This window comes from Suricata suricatta, chromosome 4 (genome assembly GCF_006229205.1).
Source record: "Suricata suricatta isolate VVHF042 chromosome 4, meerkat_22Aug2017_6uvM2_HiC, whole genome shotgun sequence".
Classification (NCBI taxonomy): domain Eukaryota; kingdom Metazoa; phylum Chordata; class Mammalia; order Carnivora; family Herpestidae; genus Suricata; species Suricata suricatta.
Genome location: NC_043703.1, coordinates 90,343,581 through 90,370,153, shown reverse-complemented (window position 1 = coordinate 90,370,153; position 26,573 = coordinate 90,343,581). Strand labels below are relative to the sequence as shown.

Genomic DNA, 26,573 nt, shown 5'->3' with positions numbered 1-26,573 from the left:
CAAAATAGCAATTATGTTAGAAGGCACTTGTATTTTTCTTCTAGGGTTCATTCAAGAAAGATATTAACTTATGTCAGTCGTCCTCAGAAGGGCCATTTAAACCTGATATTCTGGTGTGGTCTACTGTCCTAAAAGCTCCTGGCTCATTTTTGGGTTTTGAGGTGAGGCTTGAATTAACTATATACCTGTATCGATTTCTTCAACAAATATTTACTGAGCCCTGCTGTCTGCCAGGCTGTATTAAATACTGCAACTATCTATTAAAACCAAGCTTCAGTGTAGACATGGCAACAAAACAGAGTCTTGTCCAATAGACTCCTAGACCTGAAACTTTAGAACTGGAAGGAATCATGAAGTTCATTGCAGTCCACTCCCATCCCCATGCATATGGGAGAGTATAGCTCAGAGCAGTTGGGAGATCTGTTTTCACACAACTGGCCAGGGCAGGGGCGAGATTCTATCTGATAACAATGGACATTTGTTGAGGACTTAGTTCCCTCTTCCTTGTGAGGCTCTTTCTGCTGGGCCCCATTCTCTCCATCTGCCCAGTGCCTTTATGTCAGGCTTTGAATGGTGCCAGATTAAGCACCGTCTAGAATGGTGTTTCTCAGACCTTAATGTACACGCAAATCACTGGGGGATCTCTTAAAAATGAAGACTCTCACTCAGTAGGTCTGGGATGGTGCCTGAGATCTTGCATTTCTGAAAGCTCCCTTGCAATTCGGATGCTGTTGGTTCTGGAACACAGTACATATTTTGAGGGCCCGGGGTCACTGTGATCGTACGATCCATGCCTCTTTGAAATACTCCCACCTTCACACCCTCATTCTCAAGAGCCGGAGCTTACAGGGACACAGACTACCGAAGGTGTCAGCCCAGAATTCTTTCCCTATCCACCTGAGATGACCTTCCCGGAGCGGCCGCATGGCTCCAGCACTTTCTATGAGAAACCCACACTCCCTTGTCCGGGCAGCCATCCCACTGGCCTCAGTGCCTAGGGTAGGACCAGTGCTTGTTGGCATGCAGGGAGTATTATCATTATGAAAATAACAGTCTGATAATCTGGTGAGAAAAACAGGCTCTCAGGAATACAAGAAGAGGTCTCAAGGTTACTAGGAAAACAACCTTGGGCAATACATTTTTGAGTAAAACAGTCCTGATGAGAAGAAGAAATGGTGGAGGGCTCTATGTTTGTTGAAGACCACTCTTCATGCTAGACCTAATGATTTGCTACCATAAGTTAGTTCTTTTTGCAAAAAGTATTAGCTGTATGGCCCCTCCACCTCCCCATACAGCTGCCTCATCCATGCTCCTGACACCCTCTGTTCACTCCTCCGGGGGCTCCTTGTGTGCTCCTCCTCATCCCCACATCCAGCCACTTCTTTGTCTCCTTCCCTGTCCACTCCCTTGACCACTCTCATCCGCTCTCCCCATTTTCTCTCTTGGTTACTGGGCCCAACTAAGCAGAGTGGTGAGCTCTTGGAAGGCCTTGGATTTAAATGTGCAAAGAAAATCAGCTAGGACGGTCTTGTGTGTAAGCAATCCCAGTTCTGCCCCAGGATGTGGGGTGGGGGTGGGGGCAGGGGTCTGTGGCCAGGAGCAGAAGTTCTGGTTTGGGATTCTGTTTTGCTTTACAGCTGAAGACAGCCTTTATTTTCTCACCACCACATTTATTCACCCAAAAGACTATACTTCCCAGGCAGGAATACTGGGGGTTAGGTCTGATTTGGTTTTCCCAGTGTTCCTTAGCCCTTCCCAAATCCCTCGTGCCTCCTGGGCCAGGCCCCCCCCCCACCAAGGAAGGGGTCCTTCTTTTGCAACTGCTTGAGAGGAGAGGCCTCAGCCCTTTGCCACGGCTGCAGGTTGCCGCCTCGCTCCATGCCGTTGAGATGAGTCCAGTCAGGAAGGATTGTTAAAATATTCTGATGCTCATGTGGCATTTTAAGGCTATCATTTGTGGTCCCTGCCAAAACTTTAAGGGAAGCAAGTCCTAACAGGGATGGGTTAGTTACATAGCAAGTTTCCAGGCATTGCTGGGGGGCGGGGGGTGTTGGTTTTGCTTTTTCAGTCTGTTTCTTCTTTGCTATTTTTTTTTCAAAATTTTTTTTTCAAATATTTTTTTCAAATATTTTTTTTTCAAATATTTTTTTTTCAAAGTTTTCCCAGCACTCCTATCCATGCTTCTTTTCAAAACTGTTTTTCTTTCAACCCCCAGATTTTATGGGGGACGGAGATTCCCATTAGGACCACTTGGAGCCCTCCAGCTCAGCCTACTTGAGCCTTACACGTATTTGAACAATGAGAGATGAAGTTGGTGTGTCTCAGACCCAAGCTTGTTGAGATTTGTTTGCTTCTCTTTTAGACTTCTCAGAAATGTTTAAGGTCGAGGTATCTCGGGATGAGATCCTGTTTGTATTTTTTTAAAAACTGAGAGAACCATTAAGTTAGCACATTTCAACCCAGAGCAGTGGACAAGATGCAAAACATTTTCCTCATTCGATATTCCTTTTAAAAATAGGTCACATTTTGAAAGAATAAAGTGTTTGAGAGGAATCGAAGCTTGAGAATATATGAGCTATTTCTTGTTGACAGTCTGAGCTTATGGAAACTAGGCAGGTAAAAGTAGTCACAAGAGATCAATATATTAAACTGTGCCTTTGAGCAAGGTGCCCAGATCAAAGCTTCTTCATACTGCAGTGAAAAATAAAAATAGGTCTTCCGTGCAACGACACATCAAAGAATTCCACTGCCAACTGTGGATGCTTTCTACTTTTTTAAATATAGAAATCTGCAAACCAACCTGGAAACGGCAATTAGTTCGATAAAGGACTCAGAAATATCCATCTTGCTCCACTTGGAGCTGTTGGCTTCTAGAGGTATTGCTGTTGGAAGATTTGGGCAATGTTGTCATTGCCCAGATTACACAGGAGTGGAGGCTTTAAGTGTCCTCAACACATTTTCATAATATTATGTAAAACACTAATATAGTGGGTTATTTTTTTCCCTGTAGCATGTAACATGTTCCATCTTTTGGATAAATCAACACATAGAGCCCTTCCCAACGAATTCCAGCCAATTCAGATTCACAGACAGTACAACGCCATGTAGTAGGCACAGTGAGGGACATCAAGATGAGTGCTATCATCCCTATTTCGTAAACTTTGTAAATAAAACAGGTGTGGGTTTCATCAACTGTAAATAAGTAAGAATCTGGAGGATTCTGGATTGAGGTCAGAGGGTGCGACAGGAGCCAGTTTGTGGGGTTGGGGTGCCAAGAAAGTCTTCTAGGAAGAGGGAGAAGTCTTTAAAGGCTGGCTGAGATCTAATTATTAGATAAGGTTAATTTTCTTCAATTGGAGAATTGAATGAGGTTAGATTGATAGAGAGCCTGTGTTGCTAAATAAATTGTGAAGGTCTCATTGCCCAAGTACAAAGGAAGTAATCTTAGCACAGGGCTCAGCATTGTGGGAACCACTTTAGGCATATATAATGGAGTCTCTGTTGTCAGAGTTTAGTGATGGTTCAGTCTAGTTGAAAAGAGAGCTTATCCATGTGAAACAGCCTACAGTGACGTGCATAAAGAAGTTCTAATTCTATAGTGCATATAAGTACACGAATTCAGAAAAGAATGTGGACTGGAATAGTCCGGGAAGGCTTTGCTTTATAGAGGACTTGGGTATTTGAGATGGGTCCTGGAGCATTGGTGTAATTTGGAAATGCTGAAGGGGTCGGCAAAGAGCACATCCCGATTGTGGACAGCGTGTGTGAGGGCACGCCGTAGAGAATGCGAGTGATACATTGTGTGCCAGGGATGGACAGAGCTGAATAAGACCTGGTGTGTTTTGGAGAGCAGTGCAAGATTTGATAAGAGACCAGTTGTGGCAGGCCGTAAATGTCAGCCAGAGGAATTTGGATTTGATCCAGGAGTTAAGAGGAAGTCAATAAGCTCAGGCTTACACTGGTAAATAGGCTGCTGTCTCCATGCACATGAGCTACACTGAGGAGTACATTAAATCCTTCCATACGATTGGCCTGCACACCTCTAGAAATAACACTTTCCCAAGCAATGTTGGGAACTTATTCCAGGGCTCCCTGCCTGAGCCCAAAGCCCCTGTGTTTCTGTATGACCACAGAGAGGGTCATGTTGAGAGGGACTTGGGGACTGGAAGGGCCTCTAACCTGTGTATGCACCTTGCTAAAGTTGAGGAGAGGCAGGGTACATTCTAGGTTAGCAGGTCTGGGTTCTGGTGCCTGTTCCATTCTAAACCAGCCATGTGGGGCCAGCCATTTCTTTGGAACTCCGTTTTCATCTGTAAAGGGGGAAGCAGCAACATGATGTTGGGGAATCGATGAGGGCAAGGAAGGATGTGGTGAGTAATGGGTGCGAAAGTACAGAAGAGCTGAGCAAATAGAGGAAATACCTGTTGTCAGATAATTAAGTCTTTACCAGCATAATCAGCCAGGTTGAAGATAGGCCTTTCTGTTGGCCCTCACAGGAACGGCTGTGCCCAGAGCCTTGCTTTCTGCCAGACTGGCTACAGGACACAGCACCACAGCATGGGGCTGCAAACCAAAATACTCTCATTGTTTGGCACAGCGTCTCATTTTTCGTCTGGTTGTGTGTGGGACATACAGATACAATTTGTCTAGAAAACCTTGATTCTATTCTTGGTTTTTGCCCTAATCTTGGGCAGGTCACTTAAACTTTATGAGCTACTTTGTTGATCTGTAAAAATGGAAATAATAATGCCTATTTTTCTTCCCTCTTAAGAATTTTATAAAGATAAAGTGGGAATATTTTTTGAAGACAAAACTTTGAATCCAAGGCAGTTGATATTATGATTATCATCATTACTATTATTGCCAGGGATCATTTCCAAGTGCGCGCCTTGCCAAGTGCACGTTAGCACAGTTCTATTGACTGTGCTGTTGGAAATTCTCACCTTGTGATCAACATACAGACTTCTCATGCAGCTTCTAGAAGTTTGCATTCACCTTACTTACTTATCCTTTTTATAATCCTGGGGGGAAAGTGGGGTTTGAAAAGAAAGGGGACTTCTGTTAGCATTTTACATAACTGAAGCTATGTATCCTCCAAGCCCCAAACTGTACAATAAAAGTTTTCTTGGATACTACTTTTCTCCCATAATTCCTAGCACATAGCTTATTAAGTTATTAACCAGCAATTTCTCTGGCAGCATATTAAACTTTACTTTTAAACAAGTCACGGGGGCGGGGGGCAGGGGAACATGCATCTCTCATAAAAGGAATAAAAAACATACACCCTCTAAAACGATTTCCCCAGGCTTTGAACAAATCCCAAGCCCCACACAAGGTCTCTTTTTCCTCATTCTCTGCACATAACTTGAGTGTTAGTACATTAATGAGAAAAAGATGCCTCATAGAAAGATGGAAAAATATGAGGGCCTCTGGGGGGTGTAGGAGGCTCCCTGGGGGTCCTCTGAAAAGGCAGGTGAGCCTTTAATGGAGGGAAAAGGCAAGGCTTCAGCCTTAAGGTTGCAGGCTCCCTCTCGAGCAGCAGTTTTGCCAGGGAAGCAGAGGTGGCTGTGGCCTGGGCCCTGACCTACGCAGGGCCCTGGTGCCTTCGACAGACTGCCTGCGCCTTGTGGAGAACCGGCCCAGAACCCTGGTAAAGTGGCGGGGGCCCTGTTTTCCCAGATTGCATTCCCAGGAACGAGCGCTACTTCTCTGCAAGAAGCCCCACATGCTGTGTAGCACAATGAGGGGACCTGGGACTCACGGCTCCTGGTCTCTTGCTTTGGGACTGACAGCTCTGTCGGTTCACTCTGAGTTGGTCAACCACCAGAGCAGGGCACGAAGATGGCTTCACTTTAAAAGGGAAAGTCAAGTAAGAGGGCTACAGGGCAGCCTCTACGTGTGGGCACGAGTATAAACACTTGCAAAGCTCCCCGGTCAAGGAAGGCTGGACGGAGGCTGGAGTGGACCATAAAAACGCAGCTCACCCATCACACCCCCTCGGGGGAGGGCAGGGTAACCAGGCCGTCCTGGGTAGCTGGCCAGACCCTGCGTGCGGCTGCCAGCTGGCCCTGCGTGCAGATCTAAAGTCTGGATGTTACAGTGGGGGAAAATAACTTGTTTAAAAATATATATTCTGCAATTCATGACCATTTGGCATGTTGGTTTAAACAAATCCCCTATTGTTCCTCCAAGAATGCCCCATGATGGTTGCTTGGCTGGGGGCTGCGGTAAAAATGGAAATCAGCTTGAGAGAGCGGTTCTTTTTTATTAAATTTACATTTCCACATATATATGACTTAACGTGGCCTGCATCAAAGAAGTTACCTCCTGGCTCCTAACCTATAACAGTTCTTCCTTTTATATCCAAATGTAAGGAGAGGCAACTCTGGTCTGTAGGCAGCTATAAATACAGCGACCCAAACTGCCCAGGATTGCAAAGATGCCAGCGGAATCTCTGGGAGACCAAAGGATGGTCAACAAAACGCCGAGTCAAGTCAGCCATTCAGATTGTTCCTGGAGACTGTTTGCTGACGGTTAGTTAGGGAAGGTTTTATTGGAGGACAGGCTTTGAAGTGAACTTTCAACAAAGGACATGGTGTGGCTGGACATGTGTCAAGTGGGAGGAGCGTACCAGGATATGGGAGGGTGTTCTAGACTCTTTCCCCCCCTCCCTCTCCCACCACCTTCCCTCTCTCATTCGTCTTCTCTTGCCCCTCCCCCCACTTCTCACCTGCCTTCTCTCCCCTTGCTCCCCACTTCCTTTTTCTGGTTTTCTTCTTTCCAGGCTGTTTCGGGCCTGATGGTGGTCTCTGGGATATTGTTGATTGACTCCATGGCCGGCTCCTTGGGAAGAGGCTGCTAGTGCTTCCTGCTCATTGCGGTTGTGAGCAGAAGCGGTCTGAGAAGGAGGGAGGCCGTGTAGGGGCCAGGATTAGAGCCTGCAGTGGGTTGTGATGAGTCCCTACTAGGACTCAAGCTCCAGAGTCATTCTAAGCCCTCAAGCTTGTCATCTGCACCTGTTTGATTTTCTGGCCTTCATTTGTCCCCGGGTGTGGCGAGCATGTTCTCACCATTGTATCTGCTCCCGTGAGCTCTCCTGCCTGGCTTCCTTCTTCCCCTTCCCAAGCCAAATCCTTCTGTGTCTCCAGATCCTCTCCTCCATGACATTCCCTCTGATTGTTTTTTAATACCTTTTCTTTTTCTCCATATACACCGTTACACGGCTCCCCCCCACACACACACAGAGAACAAGGCCATAAGCTCTGTAAGACCAGAACTTCCTCCTCTCCCTCCCTTTCTGTCCCAAGTAGGATATCTCACATGGTGCTCAGTAAATGTTTCTAGATTAATAAGGTTAAGCCATGAGTCTGATTAGGCTTCTGGACAAGTAATTCCCTGGGAATTAGAGTGAGCTCAGACCCTGACTCTGCTGAATTCCAGATACAGTCATTTGACTTAGAGACCTTAACAAATGCTAGCAGTCTAAAGCCACGGCAGCTGTTTCCAGCCCTCTGAAGATGGCAGTGAATGCTTCGGGGAGAGCATAGTATGTCCAGAGTGAACGGTCTGTCCCTTCTGGGGAGCCCACCAAAGCTTCACACTACTGAGTGGGGATCTCAGCTCTTAGGTACAGATTGGACGGGCCGGGGGGGCGGGGCGGGCACTGACTGCTGCAACCCTTTGGAGCTTTTGAGTTCTTCAAGGTCACTCCTAAGCTCTCCCATTGGGTGTTTCATCCTCTATGATTTCCTGTTGTCCTTCCCCTCCCATGTCCCCTTTGCTTTTCTCATTATTCTCCAAATATGTTTTGTGCCCTATTCTTTGGACATGCTGCTGCTTCTGCTGGGGTCCCTCTGCCCATGTTCTGTATCCCAGACTTTTCAGTCTCCAGCTCTTTGCCAAGTCACTTCCTGACACACCCAGGAGGACTAGGCAGGTCCCTCTTCAACCATCCTTAATTTATACATTGTCAAACCCCCCTTTTGGGCCACCCCTCATACTCTAATATGATTGGTTGCATGTTTCTCCCGCTAAACTAGTGGCTTTCAAGATTTTTTGACAGCCACTCGAAACAAATAATTTTACATATGACCTAATGTGTATGTGTGCTGTGTCTATGTGTGTATTTATGTATACCCACATGAGTTCTTGCACAGTTTGAGATTGTGATAATATTTATATAAGACACAAACCATCTGTAAAAAAATGCAACAGAGGGAAAATTTATTTAAGTTATAGCATATTTAATTTCAGGAATGTTTGCTCTCAACATATCCACCATCACTTTGGATATCAAGCATAACCCTGTTGATACCATTCAGTATAATGCAGGGTGGCTTATCACCTAGAAAAGAAAAAAGGAGGTGCGCCTAGGTGGCTCAGTCAGCTAAGCGTCCGACTTCAGCTCAGGTCATGATCTCACAGTTCATGGGTTCAAGCCGTGCATCAGGCTCTGTGCTGACAGCTAGCTCAGAGCCTGGAGCCTGTCTTCAGATTCTGTATCTCCCTCTCTCTCTGCCCCTCTCCTGTTCATGGTGTCTCTCTCTTTCTCTCAAAAATAAATAAAAAACATTAAAAAAAATTTTTTTAAAGGAGAACAAATCAATGTTTTTATTTAAAATAATTGCATTTCATAAATTATTTACTTCTAACACCAAAGATAATTTATTGAAAACGGATTCTGGGCAAGGGCTTTATAGAAACATGTGAAGGAAACAGTGCACTTTGATGAACTCTGATTATATTTTCCTCCTCCCCTCCCCTGCCTGCCTCCTTCCCTTCTTCTTTTCCTCCCTCTCTCTGTCCCTCTTTTCCTCCTCCTCTCCTTCCTTCCTTTGTGGCCCCAAATCTTCTGTTTCCCCTCCCTTCCTTTCTCTCTGTTATGCTGGTCACCACTCACTAGTTGATTTCATAATCAACAGAATGGGTCATAACCTACGCTATTCAGGACTCTAAGTTCCTTGAGGGCAGTGACTGTGTCACCGGATCATTTTATCTTCATATTTCCAAACCCTGGCACTATTCCTAGTTCTCAATAGCCTCTCAGTAAATGTTTTCTGAATGAATGGGCCTCAGTTAAGACGCTCTGCAGCCACCGGGATTCCGGAAGGGACAGGAGAAGTGAATAATTTATCACAGACTTCCCAGGAACTCCTGCTGTCCTCTAGACACTGGGGCCATTGTGGACGTGTCTGGGGAGCCCCACTCTCTCTGCCCTGCCTTCTGCCTTCTCCCAATTTCCAGGAGAGAGGGCAGGAGGTTTAATGAAGTGCAGAGATTTCCCAAGGCAGAAATGGATTAATCAGGTTCTCAGGTGGTTATTTGTCAAGGGACAAATGTTTAAAAAAAATAGAAGAAAGTGAGATTTGTAACAAGCCCTTTGTTCGGTTTTATATATGTAAACTTGGCCCTGCTGGTACCCGGTCTTGCTGCTCCTTCCACAGCCTCTGTTCTGCCGTCTTTCAGCCCATCTGTTAGACTCTGCCCACCTCTGATTTTTTTTTTTTTGGAACGCTCTAAATCTCTATTATACCATACCCCATGCCAGGATTTTTTCCATTTGAGGGTAGAAAAAAATCCCCAAGCCCACCAAAACCCTGTGGGTTGGTTTCATGTCCAGCTGGCTTGCTGTTCCCTGGGATTTTATTCCCATCATCAAAGTGGCTTCACAGACCGAGAACAAACCTCTGGCTCACCCTGAACTCACAGTGTACCATTTCCAAGTCCGAACAAACACCAAGTGATGGTGAGAGAAAGAGAAAGAGAGCACAATTATTTTCCCGACCTAGAAGCCGGTTCAGAGTGAGGCCCAACTCTGACTCCAGACAGGGATATTATGTGGCCATGACTGTAGATGAGGCTGTGGCTGTCCCCATCCGTGAGGGTGGAGCCATAAACAGGGGACTCGAAGCAGAATTTCTCTCTGAATCTGTCTCAGAGGAAAAGCCAAAGATGGACTCCTTTGTGGCCCCCGACCCTCTGTTTCATGGAATCAAAAGCAGCAGCATTTGGGGGAGCCTCCCACAGTCTTGACTGCATCAAACTTGGCCCAGAGCCCCTCCATTATAGGCACAGAGTGGTCTCCGAAGTTGCCCAGGAGGCCAGCAAGGTCGACAACCTGTGCCAGGTCCAAAAAGATGCAGAGCACTTCAGCCAGGCCGGGGGCTCTAAAGACTGCCAACCTTTCTTCTATTCATTTAGAAAATTTTAAAAATATATTAACTCAGCTAAAAATCTCATGGAAACTAGGCTCCTCATCAAAATTAAAAATCAACCCAGCTTCCCAGAAATTTCCCTTTATGGTTCCATATGGCTCCACCGGCAGAAAAACATACAGGGTGAGAAGCTATGACTAAGGCCACGATGGGAACAGGCAGTGCATTTTTATACTAGGAAGCACCCAGTGAGAGTGAAGCATCCCGTGTCCTGAAAGCCTGTCCCGCCTTATTCTCGTTCCTACTTTTCAGCACATTCTCTAATCTCCCCACCCTGATCACCCCAGGTCTGCGGACAAGCCAGACTAATTCCTTCCCAAGTCTGTTGCCGCCTCTTAGAATGCCCTTCCTTGTCAACTCTGTCTAGCTAAATTCTTCCCATCTTTCACAGCCCGGTTGGAATTACATCTTCATAAACCTTTTTCATTTCTCCAGTCCACCTCGGTGTTCTTTCCCTTAACCCCTTACATCCTGTCCCAGAGTTTGCTCTTATTTTTGCTTCCATAACTGGACAGAATTCTCTGAGGTCAGAAGTCATCTTGTGTACTTAGCTCATTCCCAGCACTTAGCTGGAAGCTAGGTGCTCAGGGGATTCCCTCTGCTACCTGCAGGCCACTTACTCAGCCCTGTGCTCCCTCCCTCAACATTGGCTTTATTCTTTCTTGAGTGGCACTTTCTCTGGCAGAGGGAATTGCAAATTATATCATCAAAGAAGTTTTCATAAGCTGGACCTTTCACAGGGAGTAGAAGAGTAAGGACAGGAAATTATAATTGAGAGAACTGGGGAAAATGAGATAGAAACAAAAGATGAAGCAGGATTAGGAAGAAAAACTCCAAATAGATAACAGTTTTAAGCAACAACAACAAAAAGTGGAACTGTTAAGAACTGTGATAAAGTGTGGGGGGCGCCTGGGTGACTCAGCATGTTTATTGTCCGACTTGGGCTCAGGCCATGATCACATGGTTAGTGGGTTCAGGCCCCATGTCAGGCTCTGAGCTGGCAGCTCAGAGCCTGGAGCCTGCTTCTGATTCTGTGTCTCCCTCGCTCTCTGTCTCTCTGTCTCTCTCTCTTTCAAAAATAAGTAGACATTAAAAAAATTTTTTTAATGTGGGAAAATTCCTATATATATATCTATGTATTTTTTATATATATATATATAAATCTTGAAGAAGGATTAGACTTTGTAAGCATGATTTAAAACTGTAAAACCCAGGAGATACAAATAAAACTATTAATATATTTGGCTGCATAGAATTAAACATTTTTCAATTGCAAAAATATTATAAAGTTGAAAGACAAATGATAAACTGCAAAAACATTTGCAACACATGTGACAGAGAGTAGATTTCCTTAATATACAAAGAGCTTCTACAAACCAGGAAAAGACCCACAACGTAATGGACAGGGGAATTGAAATTGCACAGAAAAGGAAATTCAAGTATCTTTTTTAAAAAGCATGAAACAATGATCAATCCCACTTACAAGGAAATAATTGTAACTTTAAATGATGAGATCTTGTTTTTCACGCTGGCAAAAGTCAAAAAGTGTAATAGTGCACTGTGTTGGTCAGGTTGTGGGAGACTGGAATCTTACGTGCTGTTGATGAAAGTATAAATTGGTATCTTTTTGGAGAGCACCTTGTCAAAATCCGTCAGAATTTTAAATCTGCAAATACCTTGATTCATCCATTCAGCTTCTGGGAATTTCTCCCCCGAGTACTCAATTTACATTCACAAAATTGACATATGCATTTTTTATTGTTTTTAGCAAAGTATCTTAAACAATCTGTGTTATTCCAAACGGGAATGGGTATTTCTGTGACAGGGAGCAGTCTACAACCATTTAAAAAATGAGGCAACTCTCTGGTTTTAATGGAATGCTATCCAAAATATGGAAGTGGGAAAAAATAATGCCTAGAACTTAGTATATAGTAAACCACTATTTCTGTAAAAATAAACAGTGGGCAACTATAAATAGATGCTTATAAACGAACAGAACGTGCCTGCAAGGACGTACTAAAAAGTAGCCATTGCTGCTGAGGAACAAAATATGAGTAGAGGGCAGTGGTTGGAAAAGAATTTTCACTGCTTGGCCTTTTGTGCTGAATTATTTTTATGCCATGTGCACATGTTACCTATTTTTTAAAGCTAATTTAAAAAATAGCTAGGTGCAGGTATGAAATTAGGCCAAATGTGAGGTGTGCCTATACGCCAGGAGGTATGCTAGGGTAGGAGTCAGAGCAAGCACACACTATAGAGGAAGCAAGTGAGTAGCACAGAAATGAGATGGGTCAGCAACAGAGAGACTTTGACACAAGACAGTTTTGTTTTAAATCAGAAGTATCTGACTTGCTTGGCATGCTAGAGCCTATGCGAACCCTAGAATATGGGCAGTCCAGGACAGAGTAGGGAGATGGTAAACCTGTGAAAATGCAGGGACTAAGGATGGGCGTAGGCGTCCGTGCACGGGATTTCACTAGCCAGCACCCCTGTGCTGTTCCCTAATCTTAGGTTGGAAGCAGAGCAGGGCAGGGAACGGGCAGCGGTGGGAGCGCGTGCCCCGGCCAGACAGCAAGGCAGGCCTTCCGGTTGCTGTGCCACCTCGGAAGCTCACAGTGACTCACTGTGCGGTGATTAGGATTCCCGCCATACAGGTCAGGAATGTGGTTCAGGTCACAGGAGTAAGCAGCAAGCCAGGATTCAAGCCCAGATCTGTCCTTACAGCTTTTACTACTTATGCTGAACTATTGGTACACCAAGGAGGTTGGGGCCCTTTTCATGGTCTGAACTGAGGCTCAGAGCCAGCAGACCTTCGGCGTTGTTCTCAAAACAAAGTCTTCATTTTTCCTTTTTTTTTCAATCCAGACCCCTAAATCCAGGCCCACTTATTTTTTCCTGCATGTGATTCAAACAGTAAAGTGAATCCCCATTTATTGAAAGAAGAAAAATTACATTCATTGGGAAAGGAATGTCTGTCTCAGTGTTTATTAGCCCTTCTGTGTGTTTGTTTTTCAGCTGGTTATTTTAAGCCCATAGGTATGGTTTGTCCTATGTGATTGCAGTTCTCTGTCTCCAAAATGCTAAGTCAGTGATACTTGTAACTGCTGATTCACCCCTCCCCCCCAGATCTGTCCACTAAAGAAGAAAATAATAGAATATAATTCCCTCTGCCAACCTCCTTGTTTTCAAATAACTAGGATAGGGTATTGGTTTTTTGTTTGCTCTCTGTTTTATTTGGATTCGGAGCATAGAGTTTTATCTGTTCCATACATGTGTGCCCCATCCTCCACCATATGCTCTAGGATTTCACTTCCTCACTTGACTTGCTGACGTGTTTTCGCCATTGGTGATTATCTGTCTTTTTTTAGCATTCGCCGTAACTCCCTAAGCCTCATGATATGCCTGTTACAAAATACTTGTTTCTCTTCTGTGACCCAGGCCTCAGAGACAGAAAATAACAATTTATCTCCCTTTCTTTACCTTTGTAGGCAAAATCCATGTTTGGTGACCAGAGCTGTATATATTGATATTCTCTTCCTGTTGACTCGCTACCTTGACAATCCCACAAGAGGCAGCCATCCAGGTATGATTCATAGTTACATCATATTTTGGAATGATTACAGATCTTTGAAATACAGGTGGGGTTTTGAGTGGTTGTACCACACACTCCCCCGGCTTCTACTTTTGTAAAACTAAGGGGAAGGGGGAGGGGGGAAAAGAGGTGGTGGTGATGGTGGAGGGCACTTAAGGGGAAGAGCACTGGGTGTTGTATGGAAAACAATTTGACAATAAAATATTATTGTAAAAAAAAAAAAAAAAAAGGAAAACAGGCAGTCCAAAGCCACCCTCCCATTGCTCAAAGCTTTCTGGGGGATTGATGTGATGTTTTTCCTCTTGGGTGGCAGAGATAACACCCTGTGTGATTTAGGTACAGGCCAGGGAGCATGCTGGCATTTTCTTCTTCATCTTCCTCCAAAAGCAGATCTATTGAACAAGCGTTCTTATTGGAAGAATAAAAATATTACGTGCTTTGAAAAAAAAAAAAAACTAACCACACATCAGAATGAAGCAAAGCGTCCTGTGGCTCCCTCAGAGAAGCGCCTCAAGGAAACTTGTCCTTGTTTAGTTGGGAGTTTGCTATTTATTCTTGATTTGATCACTCAGGAAAGAGTTTGGACTCTACTCAGATGTTCTCTGTGTTTCAGAGACCTTGGTTTTTTTCCTCTTCCGTGCATTTTCTTTGAAAGTTCATCATTGTCAGTAACTGAGAGTCCATTCTGCTCCATTCCGTGGACCTGACTGAGCTGGGCTCATTTGATCCTGGAGCCTGCACACCTGAGACCGTGTCTCAAATGTGCCCTTCTCTGCCTTAAGCTCTGCCTTGGGGTATGTTCCTTGGTCAAGTATGGTTCCTTGGTCAAGATCCTGGTATGGGGCCCCAGATCCATATTACAGTTGTTCTATTTTAATCATGATTCACAGAGTGGTTTTCTTAAAATGGAGAAGGGCAACTCCAAATTTAAAAAAAAATTTTCTTTTTTGATCTGTTTATATAAGAGGCAGCAGGAAGTGCCGTACATGAGTTCCAGGCCACAGACTGAAACTGATTTTCATCAACACAAACTGGAATGCAGGGTAATGAGCCTGCAACTGGTTAAAATCAGCCTCTTCTAATTGATTAGCCCTGTCTAAAAGAGGCTACAATTACAAAGTCACATTCTGAGTACAAGCAGACCAGGCTTTTCCTCTGTTACATTTAGTCTGTCAATGATTTGTTGTCTTCAGTAAATACATTCAGGCTGTCAGAGTCCAGCTCTATCCATATGGAACCCTGTTCCCAAATTCAAAACAATTTAAAGTGCTTTGAGGGGGAGGTGCGAAACCACCTCACCCGGATCAACGTATATTAGCCCACAAAGCGCCTGTGGCCACGCAGGGGTAAGAAGAACCTGCCTGGACTTTCATCGGCTCCACATCCCTGCATGGGGGGAGCCCTTGTATCCGTTTGGTAGGATAGGATCATAGAGTTTTATAGTTGTAAAACAGGCCTACTTTATGCCTCTTGTCCCAGCATAATTATGAATGGTGCCCCTCCTTTCCTCTTGCAAGTGGCCAGGTTTGCACAGTAAATTATAGATCACCTTCGCTGTGGGGGATCCCAGGGTTGCGCCACCATATTTTACACTTGAACTAAGGTGGAGAGATTGTAAGGCCGGTGTTACCAAGTAAGTTGTTTTGGGTTTCCTCTATGTTTGTATTTCAGTTCCAAATTCCATATAGCTATATAATACTTCTTTGCTTAGTAGCTGAAGGACTTTGGCCATGAAAGAGTTGCTCACGACTACCAAGTCCAGTCGTTAGAGTGGTTGACTGTAATCATCAGTGTATTTGAACTAAGTATTTCTTGATATATTATTAGTACCTTTATTCCTTGTCCAGAGGGGTTCGCCCTTGAATGCTGTGGAATTCCCTTCTCTGTTCTCCAACTGCCCACCCTTTGTTGATGGCTGGGCTCCTCCATGAAGATGACCTTGGCCTTTTTTGAACCATCCTCATCCTTTCCTGCAAAGTCCTGCAGTATTCAGAATTTGTACCCCAGTTAGATGTGGTCACAAGCTGTGGTTTATTACTCAGTAGTGTTGCACTTGGATCAATGCATCATCCCTCTTCAGGCCATTACTTTGCAGAGTAAGATGCATGGGGTGGGTACTCTTGCCCTTACTCTGTTCTGACAGCCATCGCCCTGTTTTATCCTGTATGTACTGTCCAATATGGCAGTCACTAGCCAGGACTCCTGAGCACTTGAGATGTGGCCGAACCAAACTGGAATGTTTTGTAAGAATAAAATACACACCACATTTCAAAGAGTTAGTATGAAAAAAAGAGTGTAAAATTTCTCATTAATTTTTTATATTGATTACATGTTGGAATGATAATATTTTTGATATATTGAGTTAAATACAATGTATTATTAAAATTAATTTCACCTCCTTCTTTTTACTTTAAAAAATGTGGCTACTGGAAAATAAAAAATTGTATATATGGCTCATATTTAATTCCCAACAGACAAGTATGGATTTTATCCAGTCCACATATGCCACAGATGTGTGTGCATATCTGTGTCTATCTGTATGAATGGATGTAATCGCCCAGTACATCCATACAAACAGTGCTAACAAATTTTCCTTCTTTGAGGATGGAACTAGATTCTTAGAGCTAACCAAGGCTCAAATGTGATGGCAATTAAAGTGGACAGCACTCTTTAGGATAAAAACAAACTGTGAGCTTAAAGTAATGAAATCTCTTATGTGTTTCATAAATTGTTTCCAAAGGCAGTTTGGGCAACAGCTAAATATATCACCAAACAAGGTGACCACTTACTTGGGTGTGTAGACTACAACATGATTTTGAAATAATGCCATGACGGTCTAGTACTACTTCGCGAGTACCTTGAAAGAATGGATCCTGCCCTAGATTCCTTGTCCTCCAGCTAAAAGCACACAGCAGGCCCTAACTACATGGGTTTGTTACTAACTGATAGAAATGTAGAGTTTTCCTCAGTTTTTAGAATAGTAACAATTGTCATCAAGACACAAAGTCCTATTTAAATTCATCTATCAATCAGATGTAAATTTATTTTCTGATTCAAATCCTGTGTTTATATGATAAGTGTGTAAATGTGTACACATCTACCTCCAGTGTTAGCTCACAAAGCTAAGAGTAAGGAAGTCGATCATTTAGGCTCTGAAGCCATATGCCTGGGTTTAAATCCTAGGTCTGCCATTTACTAGTTCTGAGACCTTACGACAAGTCACCGAACCTTTCTGAGACAGTGTTTCTCCATTGTAATCGGGGGTGATAGCAGGATCTAGATATTAGACTGGTTGTCAACTAATATATGTAAATTCCTATGTTTAGAATGTGCTTTGCATCACACAGAATAAATGCTCAATACACATTAGCAACTGATAATATTATTTTCATCATTATCACTAGCTGAAAACATGCATCTAATCCAGGCCCCACAGCCTCTCACATTCACAGTTCCCATCTTATTTTAAACATCTAATGGGAAAGAAGAAATGACCTGCTGGCATCAGCCTCGTTGAGCCCTGGTGCTGGAGATGCACGTACATGTGAGTCGGGCTTGGAAGCCAGCACAGTGAGGGTCTGCAGGTATTACAAAGGAAGTATGTATGGGATACACTGGAAGCACCAAAGAATGGCAAGTTCTTTCTTTTTTTTTTTTAATTATTATTTAAGTTTATTTATTTATTTTGAGAGAGCATGCATGCACAAGTGGGACTCAAGAGAGAGAGAGAGAAAAGGAGAGAATCCCAGTCAGGCTCCACACTGACAGCACAGAGCCTGACATGGGGCTCGATCCCACAAACTGTGAGATCATGACCTGAGCAGAAATCAAGAGTCAGGTGCTCAACCAACTGAGCCACCCAGGCATCCCTAGAAGGTCATTTCTTCTTGGGAAGGTGGGGGGCTCCATAGAAGTGGAAGTGGTTGAGCAGAATTTTGAGGGTGAGTAGAGATAACACCACATGGTCAAGGTAAAGGTGGGCATTATAGACAGAGGGAGGACCATTGCCAGAGCCACAGAGGCATAAGTCAGTACAGCTTTCACAGAGCTAGGACAATGACCAGAGTATTGGTTCAAGACCAGGCAAGTGTGACTGGAAGGGAGGCTGCAGAGGCAGGAACCCAATCAGGAAGGATCTTATAGGCCAGTCTGGGGAGCCTGGACTTGACCCTGTAGACAAAGGAGATTATTGAAGGATGTAGGACAGAGAGTGGCATTGTGTGGTTTCTTAAGACAAGGTGACATTTCCTTCTGGGCCTTCATCCTCATAGAATTCTTAGGACCCTTATGAACTAAGTTCCTATGGTCACTGAAAAAGAATGTAACTGAAAATCCCTTCTTGGAATGTTAGGGGGATTTGTCCAGACTTGTGATCATTGGCATTGGGGGTCTAGGAGGTGAGAGTGGGGACCAGAGAACCAGACTGAAGTTAAAGGCAGCACAGTACTTAAAAATACTTGTCTTAGAGAGGCGCCATCATGGGACTTTCTTTCTCTTATTTCCATGTGAATCTTACACACCATACTTCTATTTTATTCATATGCATACATGTACTTGTATTTCAGCAGTAAACGAATCAAACTGTGAATCTTGAAAGCACTTAATTATTCCAAAAGAAATGAAGTAGTATCAGCTTCAGGGAAACTTTTGTTGGTTGGAGGAGGGTCTGTCCATCTCTCAAACACTATTCTGTACATGACCGTGGAAAGCTATTTCTATCTCTAAAGTGTCTCAGAACCACATTGAGGAGCGAGGGCATAAACAATGAGAAAAACAGTGAGGGGGGAAGGTGGAGAAGATGATTAGAAAAGCTTAAGATAATGATGTGTTTTGTGTGATTCAGACTTTTATCTTCATGCTTCCCCAGCCTTTGAGGTTTCCTCAGCCATTAACTAGGTTTTAAAAATTCCAGATCTGGGGGTTTTGTTTTGAGTTCTAAAGCGATTTAAACCCACAAGGACTCTCTGTCCCCTGTATTCTTTTTCCTCTTCTGAATCCAGCTGTCATCATTCGTATGCATCAGCTTCCTGCTAGAAAGAAAATTATAGTCTCCAGTTGGAGCTGGGGGATGAGGAAGATGAGGGCTCGCTGCCACAGGCACTTAGGGTTTGCCTTGCAGGCCTGGGCAGGGACGGGAGGCAGAGAGCTTTCATTCTCACTTGGAAACCCACCTTCAGTTTTTCCTTCCCAGGCTGGACATTTTCCAGCCTACTTCACAGCGTGTATGTGATCTCAGAAGGCCGTTTCCCTGCCTCTGACATGTACACAGGGTACCCAGCACACTCTGCTCTCAGGAAGCACTTTCAATACCCTCTTCCTTGTAGGGATCATAATTGTTTTGACCAACAGTTGTTGAGTACCTACTTCCACACCAAGCAGTGCGCCAAGCATTGTGTGTGTGTGAGTGGGAGGTGCTAGGGGTCCTTCGTGTTAGACGTGAGGAAACCTGAGGCACAGAGAGAACTGGCCAAGTGTCGCATGTGTCGTGAGACGGAAGAACCTGGCTCTCCAGGCCCCTATGCTATGGCCCTGCAGGCCAGCATTAGGAAAATCCCTGCCTTGGGGAGGAGTGCCCTGGATGGAACCCTGTTGGTTGTTTTATCTTCCCATTCCCCTTCCCTCCAGGCCTTAGAGAGGGATCCCCTTATAGGGGTTTCCAGATCACAGGCTTTCATGGGGATTTTCTTGCCTGCATTTCTGTCTCCTGTGCCAGCAGTTTATGGAATAATATGAGCGTGTACATGGGACAGACACAGTTACCAGGAAGAGAAAGCCCGACCGCTCCCGGGCCGTCACCTGCCCTTGTACCCTTCACAGGTGGACCTGCGGCCACTAGATGAAGCACTTCCCGACATCAGGCTGCTGGTGGCTGTGTTTCGTGGTTTCTTCGTTAGTTGAGATTTATAGTTCAGATCTCATCATTCTGCCAAATGCAGTACACATTTTGTTTTACTAGAATGTAACTCTTATTATCATTATTATTTTTCTTCGAAATGCCTAAAAAGTGATTAGCTTGTGAGCTCAGAATCCCTAAATAGTCTAAATGCCAAGTCAATGTGCTTTGTAGATCAATCTAAGATTAGAAGACAGGCTCTCATTTATTACCGCTTGTATTTATATAATGGAAGTTAGGTAAGGTAAGCACTCCCAAAGGCCAGCTTAGATGTTGATGGTGGTCAAATGCTAAAATCTGTGACAACTATTCAACAATGCCTTGTATTTGTACTGCCCGGAATGTGAATAATATATGTGTGACATGAATAAATATAAGGTCAATGATTTTTATGACATACTAACTTCCTTTACTTAAGTTCCTGGGAAATCTAGCCAAACAATTACAGAGTATAAAAACATTGGCAACTTTCAAACACCTGCTTTGATTATTTGGTCTAATTAGGTTAAATTTAACCAATCCCATTCGAACAAATTGAAAACAATTCGTATCTGTTCCCTTGGTCATGCACTTTATCGGTGTTGGACGCAGATGTGTTTAATAGGACACAGTTGGTGCTCTTCTCTCAGCTCTGAGTGAGAGATAAAAGGGAATTGAGAACATATTTTTAAAGTCTTCTGGGGACTTTTTATTTCTGGGCCTACAGCTATGAAATTTCAAGGAAAAAAAACAAGCTTTGTTGTCAATAAATTAGTTGCTTTTCTTCAAAACACTACAACTGCCATTTGAACAGTTGCTTTTGCCAAAAGTATTTTTCCCAGGGAACAGTGAGCTCCTAAAATAAGCAGATGAGTCTAGCTGCCTTTCGGAAGTCAGAATAATACAGGATGTGTTATTAGATTGCTAGGTTCATGTGGTGTTTACCTCTCGTTAATTCCAAGCCTGGTGCTGAGTACATGAGCCCACGGTTCTGAGCATTTTAGAGTCTAGAGACCATTTTAATCAGGCAGTAGAATGGAAACTATAGCAATTAAGTGACTTGCCCAAGATCACACAGCTGGTTGGTGAAAGAGTCAAGCTTCCCCAGTTCCTGGCATAGTGCCCATTTCCATGACCAAAATTAAGAGCCTCATAGTAGTGTGAGTTGCGCCAAGTGTCTAGATGTGTAACAGAACTATGTCATGAAACGTTCTCACCCACATTTCCACCCCAGGAGTAAAATAATGTTCAAATAAGCAGCTGGGGTCTTAGAACATCTGTGACTTCAGTTTTCCTCTGTGCTCCTGTCTTGTCCCACTCCAACAGCCCTCATCACAGTTAATCTGAAACTAGTTGCCTGTGTCAACTAAATTAGTTAAGCAAGTTGTTTTTGAAAGCTTATTCTAGACATTTCATATAGATGGAATCATACAGCATGTGGCCTTTTGTGTCTGGATTCTTTGAAGGTGCATCCATCTTGTATCATGAATCAACACTATTCCTTTTTATGGGAGAAGTGTTCCATTGGATCAGTATGCCCCATCTTGTTCATTCATTAGTTGATGGACTTCGGGGCTGTTACAAAGAAAACTATTAAGGAGATTCGTGGACAAGTGTTTGTGGCGATGTGTGGTTTCAGTTCTCTTGGGGATTGACCTAGGAGTAGAATTGCTGGGCCGTGTGCCAGCCCTAAGTTGAACTTTTTGAGGAATTGGCAAATTGGTTCCAAAGAGACTGCATCAGTTTACATCCCTCCCAGCAATGTATCAGGGTTTCAATCTCTCCACATCCTTGAAGGCACTTTTTATCATCCATCTTTTTTATAATAGCCATCCTAGTGGGCATGAAACAATACTGCATTGTGCTTTTGAGTGCATTTCCTTTATTTAAGGCTAGTCATGTTGAACATACGCTCTACTGCTAACTGGCCATTTGTAGATCATCTTTAGGGAAATGTCTGTTCAGATCCTTTGCCCATTTTTAAATTAGGTTATTTGTCTTTTTATTCTTGAGTTGTAAGACTTCTTTATATATCTGGATATTAATCCCTTATCAGATATATTATTTACAAATAATTTCTCCCATTCTGTGGGTTGTCTCTTCACTTTCTTGATATTGTCCTTGGATGTATAAAAATTTTTGGTTTTGATGACATCTAGTTTATCTATTTTTTCTTTTGTTGCTTGTGCTTTTGATAGCAAATCTAAGAAACCATCGCCAAATCCAAAGTCACAGAGATTTGTGCCCATGTTTTCTTCTAAAGATTGTACAGTTTTATCTCTTAATATTTAGGTTCCTGATCCATTTTGAGTGAATTTTTGTATTTGCCGTGAGGTCAGATCCAGCATCCTCCTTTTGTGTGTGGCTCCCCACTTACCCCAGCACTATTTGTTGAAAAGACTTTCATTATCTTTTCCCCACTGAATTGTCCTGGTACCCTGGTCAAATAATCAGTTGGCCATAAATATATGAAATTATTTCTAGACTCTCTATTCTGTTGTTCTACATGTCTGTCCTTATGGCAGAACCATACTGTCTTGATTGTCATTCCTTCTTGGTAACTTGAAATCAGGATATGAATCCTCCACCTCTGTTCTTCTGTTTCAAGATTTTTTTTGGCTGAGTCCCTTATATTGTCATAAAATTTTTGGAAGTTTGTCAACTTCTGCAAAAAGGAAAGAAAGACCAGCCAGGGTTTTCATAGGTATTGTGTTAAATCCGTAGGTCAGTTGTCATTATAACAATATTATGTCTTCAGGTATTCAGATCAGAACACAGGATGTCCTTCCATTTGTTTGGATCTTCAGTAATCTCTTTCAGTGACGTTTTATAGTTTTCAGTGTACACATCAGGAACACCTTTTGATAAAATAACTTAGTCCTATGTTATTCTTTTTTGATGCTGTTGTAGTTGGAATTATTTTTGTAACTTCAATTTTGGATTGTTTGTTGCTACCATCTAGAACTATAGTTGGTATTTGTATATTAATCTTTTATCCTGCAATCTTACTGAACTCATTTATTAGAATTTTTTGTAGACTCCTCGGGATTTTCTATATATGAGATCATGTCATGTGCAACACAGTTTTCACTGCTTCCTTTCCAATCTGGATGCCTTTTATTTATGTTTCTTTCCTAATTGCCCTGGCTAGAACTTCCTGTACAGTGTTAAATAGAAATGGCAAGAGCAGACATTCTTGTCTTCTACGTGATCTGAAGGAGAGAGCTTTCTTCACCAGTAAGTATGTTGTCAACTGTAGGTTTTTCATAGATAATCCTTAAACAGGTGGAAGAAGTTCCCTTTACTTCTAATTTGTTGAGTTCTTTTACCATGAAAGAGTGTTGGATTTTGTCAAGTTCTTTTTCTGACCGCCTATTGAGATGGTCATGTGATTTTTTTTTAACCTTTATTAATATGGTGTGACTTGTGACTTTATTGCTGAGTTGTATTCTACTATATGTATGGTTTGTTCATATTGAATCACCAGTTGAAATAAATTTGGGCATTTCTGCTTTTTGGAGATTGTGAAGAATATGCCTCTGAGCATTCAGATAGAAGTTTTTCTCTGTCATGTTTTTATTTCTGTTAAGTAAAACCTAGGAGGGTGATCATTGGGTTATATGATAAGAACTATAAGAATCTGCCAAACTTGTTTTCCAAAGGGGCGTACCACTTGCCTCCCAACGAGCACTATATGAGAAGTCTAGATGTTCTACATCCTTACCTAGACTTGGTATTATTGTCCCTCTAGTAGCTCTTTTAATAAGAATCCAGTGGTATCTCATAGCAATTTTAATTTGCATTTCCTTGGGGTGCCTGGGTGGCTCAGTCAGTTAAGCATCTGGCTTCGGCTCAGGTCATGATCTCACGGTCCGTGGGTTTGAGCCCCGCATTAGGCTCTGTGCTGACAGCTAGCTCAGAGCCTGGAACCTGGTTCAGATTCTGTATCTCCCTCTCTTTGACCCTTCCCTGCTCTCTGTCTCTCGAAAATAAATAAAAAATATTTTAAAAAATTAATTTGCATTTCCTTAACGACCAGTTACATTAAGCATCTTTTTATGTCCCATATTTGCTATACATATATAGTTTTTGTAGAGTGTCTCTTCAAATCTCTTGCATATTTCTTTTTTAAATTGAGTTCTCTTATTGTTTAGAGTTCTTATTCTGGATATAAGTCCTTTATACAATAAATATTTTGCAGATATTTTCTACCTGTCTCTTGCTAATCTTTTTATTGACAATGTTTTTTGAAGAGCAAACATTTTGAATTTTGATGAAGTCCAATTTATCTATTTTTTCTTTGTTTTATGCTTTTTGTGCCCTAGTAAAGAAGTCTTTGCCTATCCCAAGGTCACAAAGATGTCTGCTCATGTTTTCTTCTACACTTTCATATTTAAGGTTTTACAATTAGATCTTTGATTGACATCAAGCTGATTTTCATATCCCATGAGATAAGATTGAAGTTCTCTTTTTCATTTCTTGCATACAAATGGCCAAGTGTTCCAGCACTATTATTTCTTCAAATATTTTTCCAGCCTTTTCCCTTTTTCCTCTCTTTCTGGGACTCTGCGCATATGTGTATTAGGTCACTGAAGCTGTCTTACATATCACTGATGCCCTGGGGTTTTTTCTCTGTTTCATTGTGTACAGGTTCTAATGTCTCTAAATTCACTAATCTTTCCTTTTGTAGTGTCTAATCTGCCGCTAACTCCATCTAGTGTATTTTTTATTTCAGGTATCATCTTGTTCAGCTCTATAAGTTTGACTTGTATCCTTTTAATATCTTTCCTATTTTTCTTCATCGTTTTCCATGTTCCTCTAGACCTTTGCCCAGATGCAGCATGTTTATAGTAGCTGGTATCACATCCTCGTTTCTACTTCCATTATTTTCACTGTTACTTTGGGTTTGTTTTTACTAATAATTTCTCCCAGTTATGGGTCATATTTTCCCACTTTTTTGCATGCTGATAATTTTTTACTGGGTGCCAGACAATATTAATTTTATGGTGTCAAGTGTTGGATTTATTTTATTCCTTTAAAAAGTGTTGGACTTTAGGGGTGCCTGTGACTCTCGATCTCAGGATTGTGAGTTCAAGCCCCATATTGATCGAAAAACTTAGTTAAAAAAATTAAAATTAAAAAAGGTGTTGGACTTTGTTCTGACATATGGTTAAGTTACTTAGGATCCATTGGATTCTTCCAGGGCTTGCTTTTTTTTTTTTTCCCTCTAGAGAGAGAGGGCACAAGTGAGCAAGGGGCAAAGAGAGCAACAGAGAGAGAGAAAATCCCACAAGGTGCAGAGAGAGAGAGAGAGAGAGAGGCATGGGGCTCACGGTTTTACCCAAAGCGGGGTTGGGCTCACCCAAAGTGGGGCTTGAGCTCACAAACTGTAAGAACATGACCTGAGCCAGAGTCAGATGCTTAACGACTAAGCCACCCAGGTCCCCCAAGACTTGCTTTTAATAAGCTGTTTGGGCCGGTTGATCTAAAGAGGAGCCTTTAGTTTAATGCAAATATAGCTCCACTAACCAGACCTTTCTCAGTCTCTACTTGATGTCCCACATATTAACAAGCTTTTTCTACTCTAACTGGTAAAAGCGTGAACTACCAGGAGCCTAGATGAACTTCCAGAATTGGGCCCATGGCTCTCTTGGTTCTTTCCCCAGCCTCATGGAGTTTCACCCCTTGTACATGCATATCGGTATTCAGCAGAGACTCAAGAGGTGGCCTCTGCAGATCTTTCTTTTTATAGAGATTCCTCCTCTTCAGTATCCTGACCCACAAATTCCAGCTGCCTCCCCAAACTCTGATCTTTCATCTTCTCAACTCAGCAAGATCTCTGGGCTCTGGGGTTCCCTTTCTATATGCTGGGGCATGGAAATTGCCTCTAGGTAGTAGTCTGGGACGATGGTAAGGCTTACCTTGTTTGTTTTGCTCTCTGAGGGACCACACTGCCCATATCTAATGTTTATAAACAGTAATTTGTTACATTTTATCCAGTTTTTAGTTGTTTATGACTCCTGTAGCAGTTAAACCTTGGTGGCCTGAAGCAAAAACCACTTCCATCACTTTGTTTGAAACCTCTTGATTCCTCAGCCATAAAATGGGGACAATATGCTTTGGAAGATTGGGGTGATGAAGGTCACATGAAAAAACTATATATGAAAACTTGAAAAGTTATGTTCCAAGAAAGGAAAAAAAATCCAGTTTTGGGAGAAAAGCACCTATCAGCAGTTAAAACTGATAGCAAAAACCAAGAAACATGTCATCTCATCCAGAGCAGGGGCCGAAGCTTCTGCGGGTCCCGTGGCCAGGTACATTGCCCCAGGCTGACTCCGCTGCTCACCTGGCAGCAGGTCCTTAACTTCCCCTCCACGCTGGGCCTGGACTTCACGCTAATAGCACAGGCCGAGGTGGGTTTGCCGGCCGTACTGCACCTCAGCACCATTCGTGTAGCGTTAGCCCGCAGCCCAGCGGTGCCAGAAACTTCTTAATCTTAGAGGCAGTTGTTCCCAGAACTGTAAACTGTAGTGCCAGCAAGGGGCCGAGATAGGTGGTCCTGGCTTCTCTCTTATCACGGGAGACCGGACAGAGGTAAGCTCCAGTTACTTAAAGGAATCTTCCCAGCCAGCCACCTCCTTTCTCGCTGCTTTCCCACTGTGTCTCATTGCCTGAGGGTGGAAGAGAAGCCCCAGGACTTCTGTGGGGAAAAGGCAGATCTAAACAGGGATGTCGACAGTGTGATGCTAGGGAAATTCCTGATTTCCCAATTGTGTCCTTAGCAGCCAGTCACTGACAAAGAACCAGAAGCAGTATTTGTTTAGAAGTAATTTTATGTTTGTGTCTTTGGGTTGTCATGTGTTTATCCACAAGTATTTCCTGACTTCCCCCTGGT

At 42.9% G+C, this 26,573-nt stretch overlaps 1 protein-coding gene across 5 annotated transcripts in view; it reads left to right on the top strand.

The window, feature by feature from the left end:
* Positions 1–26,573, top strand: part of THADA (THADA armadillo repeat containing) — a 316,857-nt gene that overhangs the window by 226,254 nt on the left and 64,030 nt on the right. For all 5 annotated transcript variants that reach the window (XM_029937259.1, XM_029937256.1, XM_029937258.1 and 2 more), the window contains one exon: positions 13,703–13,797. In XM_029937259.1, coding sequence (XP_029793119.1) covers positions 13,703–13,797 — 95 coding nt within the window. The remainder of the gene's footprint in view (positions 1–13,702; positions 13,798–26,573) is intronic.